The sequence below is a fragment of the Arachis duranensis genome, chromosome 1 (assembly GCF_000817695.3).
Source record: "Arachis duranensis cultivar V14167 chromosome 1, aradu.V14167.gnm2.J7QH, whole genome shotgun sequence".
In the NCBI taxonomy this organism is placed as follows: domain Eukaryota; kingdom Viridiplantae; phylum Streptophyta; class Magnoliopsida; order Fabales; family Fabaceae; genus Arachis; species Arachis duranensis.
In genome coordinates this window covers 73218440-73221621 of record NC_029772.3, presented here as the reverse complement: position 1 = coordinate 73221621, position 3182 = coordinate 73218440, and the positions used below count along the sequence as shown (strand labels likewise).

Here is a 3182-nt window from a genome sequence, read left to right as displayed (position 1 = left end):
GAGCATTTAGTGCTTCATGAAGCTCCATCTTCTATTCTAGTCCTCGACAATCTATTACAAAACTGATAATTACTCTTCCTTACTTCCGATGTAGAACCTTCAATGGTTGCAACATTCTGAATGGTTTCTGGTGGTCCCCCTTTACTTTCTCATGCTTCAACACGCCATCACATGCATTGCCACTTTATTCTTTATTTCTGATTACCCAAAAATATCTTCTTTGATTCATGGTACGTCTTGGCATCTCCATAGTAAATTCAAAAATCCTTTCTCGAAAGTTTCGGACAATAATTTTTTGTCTCAACTTCCGATTTAGATACATAACTCTCTTTTGGTATCTTCTTGATTCAACAGGCTTCAATACTCTTAGTAGCTCCTTCTTACCAGTACTGCACTCCCTAAGTCCTTGATTCAACGATTTCTATTTCAGCATTTGCATTAGGCATATAAACCCCTTCTTAATTCCATTTTGTTTACCAGACTTCGATATCTTTGGCGGATCTTTATTGTCTCGTTACGCGTTCTGTATCTCATCGATACCACATTGTAAACTAGTAATGGATTTAGTCCGACACTTCCACTCCACACTCTCATTCTCTAACTTAGAACTCTAACCCATCTAACATTTCATCCTTTGAAATTAATGTCCAAGAATCCCTTAGAAACTTCTTGCTTAGTGCGTCTACTATAATCTTACGATATTGCTTAAGCACGTATCTCAGGTCTTCCAATAATACATCATAGTCCTTTCCTAAATGGTTCATTAGGCTTAAGAGTTATAAGTATTGGCATAAAGATCAATCTCCTTTCTATGGCTCGGAGGCTTCCATCGTATCCTGGTATTTCATCCACACGGTGCACCTCATCTCATCTATTTAGTCATGAGCGATACAATCGGCAAGGATTAAAGCTCTAAATTCTCTAGTAATGTTACTAGTTCATTTTCAAGTTCAAAAGTCTTGCTCTAAAAGATTGACACTCTAGTAGTTGCATCTGAGAGTTATGCACGACACAAAATCCAATACGAGTTGGTTTTTCAAAGAAATGTCATGTTTAAAGGGATGTACGAGTAACACGAACAGTGTTCACAAGAATTCAAAAGAAAGTCTTGCATACGGTTAGCCAGAGTTGTATAGAACTAATGGAATGCACATGAAAAGAAACCTGGTTGGATCCCTGGGAAGAAGTTCAAATCAAAGCTTGAATAGAAAGAATAGGACAAGTCGAATTAAATAGATTCTAGTTGACTTTAAAGGAACGCGATTTTCCACAAGAGAGCAACTCCACACACCACAGGTCTCTAGGATTCAAAGATTATGTGATTATATTAGGATGGGTTCAGGCTGAATTCAAAAGAGACAAGCTTTGTACGAGTAAGGAACAAGATCGAAAGAATGATGAGTTGGGCTTTTACAGGAGAAGATTCAAGATGGAGCTTTCAATGTAAGGTATAAGAGAAAGGTTAGATTTAGTTGTGAGGATCAGTTCGCATGCTCTTGCCAAGAGACACTTAGATTCTCTCTTCCAGTACTCCCTTCGACTCGGTTCTGAGTCTTACTGATCATAATAATGTCTTCACTTGTGGTGTAATCGATACTGATCTGGCTTTTGGCCGTAAGTCTATCACCAACTCTCGTTCTCTCTAAGGTGGGTATTTTGGTATATTTTCAAAAACGGTCTCGAAAAATCTCTCGTATAGGAATTTGGTCTTACCTTGACTCGTGTCTTAATTAATTAGCAACTAAAGGTTGAATCCGCTCTATCCATCTTCATTGAAGTCTTAACGTCACTGGATTTTAAACGGTAACTCCGTATAGCTCTCGACAACTCCAATTCCTTAGGTATAATCCACCCTGCTTCAACTGCGTCATTCTGATTCTTATCTTTCAGGAACCTAGCCACTCCTCTAAATTAGCTAAATATCGCTCCATCTCAACAAGTAATAGTCTTCGACTAATCATCGACTTGGACTTTACAATTATTAACACTCGTCATACTTTACGAATGAATATATCATGTTAATGATATGAAAGGAAGTTTGAAATTCAACCGCTAGTTCATGGTTACCTCGAGTCTGAGAATCGAGTTCGGCTGCATCCCGGCGTTCCTTGTGCAGACAGTCTCGAGTTGTATGCCCCGGCTTCCCGCACTTGTAGTATACACCTAGCTCAGCCCTATGCGGCTCATATGGAGTAGTCTTTCCATAGCCTTCCTGTAACATCGCTCGCTTCATGGAGTCACTTTTTGCGAATTTACTTTTCTTAACCAATTCAGGGAAATTCGTTAACCTTTGTGGACTCACGTAGTTGAAGATGTCTCTTCTAAGTCCTTTCTCATATTGAGCACACTTCCACACCTCATAGTTGGCTGAATTTCCTTGACAAACTTTTGAGAGATGACACAGGTTGTCGAATTCACGAGTATAGTCAGCAACAGACATATTCTCTTGTTTCAGTTGCATTAACTCTAATTCCTTTGCAATGCGAAGCGCATGTAAGAAATATTTCCCGTAAAATTCCGTCTTGAATCTATTCCAAGGGATATCCGTTAACTCCATCTGCAAGGTATGATATAACTCCTGCCACCATTTCTGAGCCTCTTCCTCCAACATGTAAGTCACTATTTCCACCGACTGTGTTTCCGATATGTGCTGAATGTATAAAAATCTCTCCATGTCTCGAAACCACCCATCAGCCTCTAACGCATTGGCATTTCCATTAAACTGAGGTGGACCACTCTTGAGGAAGTCAATAAGGGTCATAGACCTATAGTATTGACCTATGTTTCTCGTACCAACACCCGAGCTTCCATCTCGGGGTCCTCGCATCGGTTCGGTCCTAGGATTTTCCCTCCAGTTACCTCGTTCGGATCTGTAAGTTGATATTTGGTCCCTATTCACACCAAACAATTGATATTAAAGTGATCAATCTCAATATATCAAGTTTAGTGCTTAAGAGTCCCAAATACATGCTCACAAACATGTATGCTACTTATATCAGTTAGATATCCTAATAGCACATAGACACATACACAGAGAATGCACAGAAGTATAATCAGTCTGTCCTCAGGCTCTATAGGAACGAACTTCTCTGATACCATAATGTAACACCCTACCATACTTAATCTTATGCTTGAGCGGATAATTTGTACGCTTTTTGGCATTGTTTTTAGTATGTTTTTAG

The 3182-nt window shown here is 39.3% G+C and overlaps 1 protein-coding gene across 1 annotated transcript; it reads right to left on the bottom strand.

The window, feature by feature from the left end:
• Positions 1-602: 602 nt before the first annotated feature.
• On the bottom strand, positions 603-2827 carry LOC107493217 (uncharacterized). The gene is made up of 2 exons (XM_016114305.1): positions 2068-2827; positions 603-751 (listed from the first exon to the last, which is right to left on the bottom strand). The coding sequence occupies exons 1-2, from the start codon at positions 2825-2827 to the stop codon at positions 603-605; spliced, it is 909 nt and encodes a 302-aa protein (XP_015969791.1).
• Positions 2828-3182: the final 355 nt, after the last annotated feature.

Coding starts and splice junctions, on each gene's coding strand:
- LOC107493217 (XM_016114305.1), bottom strand. CDS start 2,827: ATGCGAGGACCCCGAGATGGAAGCTCGGGTGTTGGTACGAGAAACATA. Junction 752..2,067: donor ACTCGATTCTCAGACTCGAG/GTAACCATGAAC, acceptor TGAACCATTTAG/GAAAGGACTATGATGTATTA.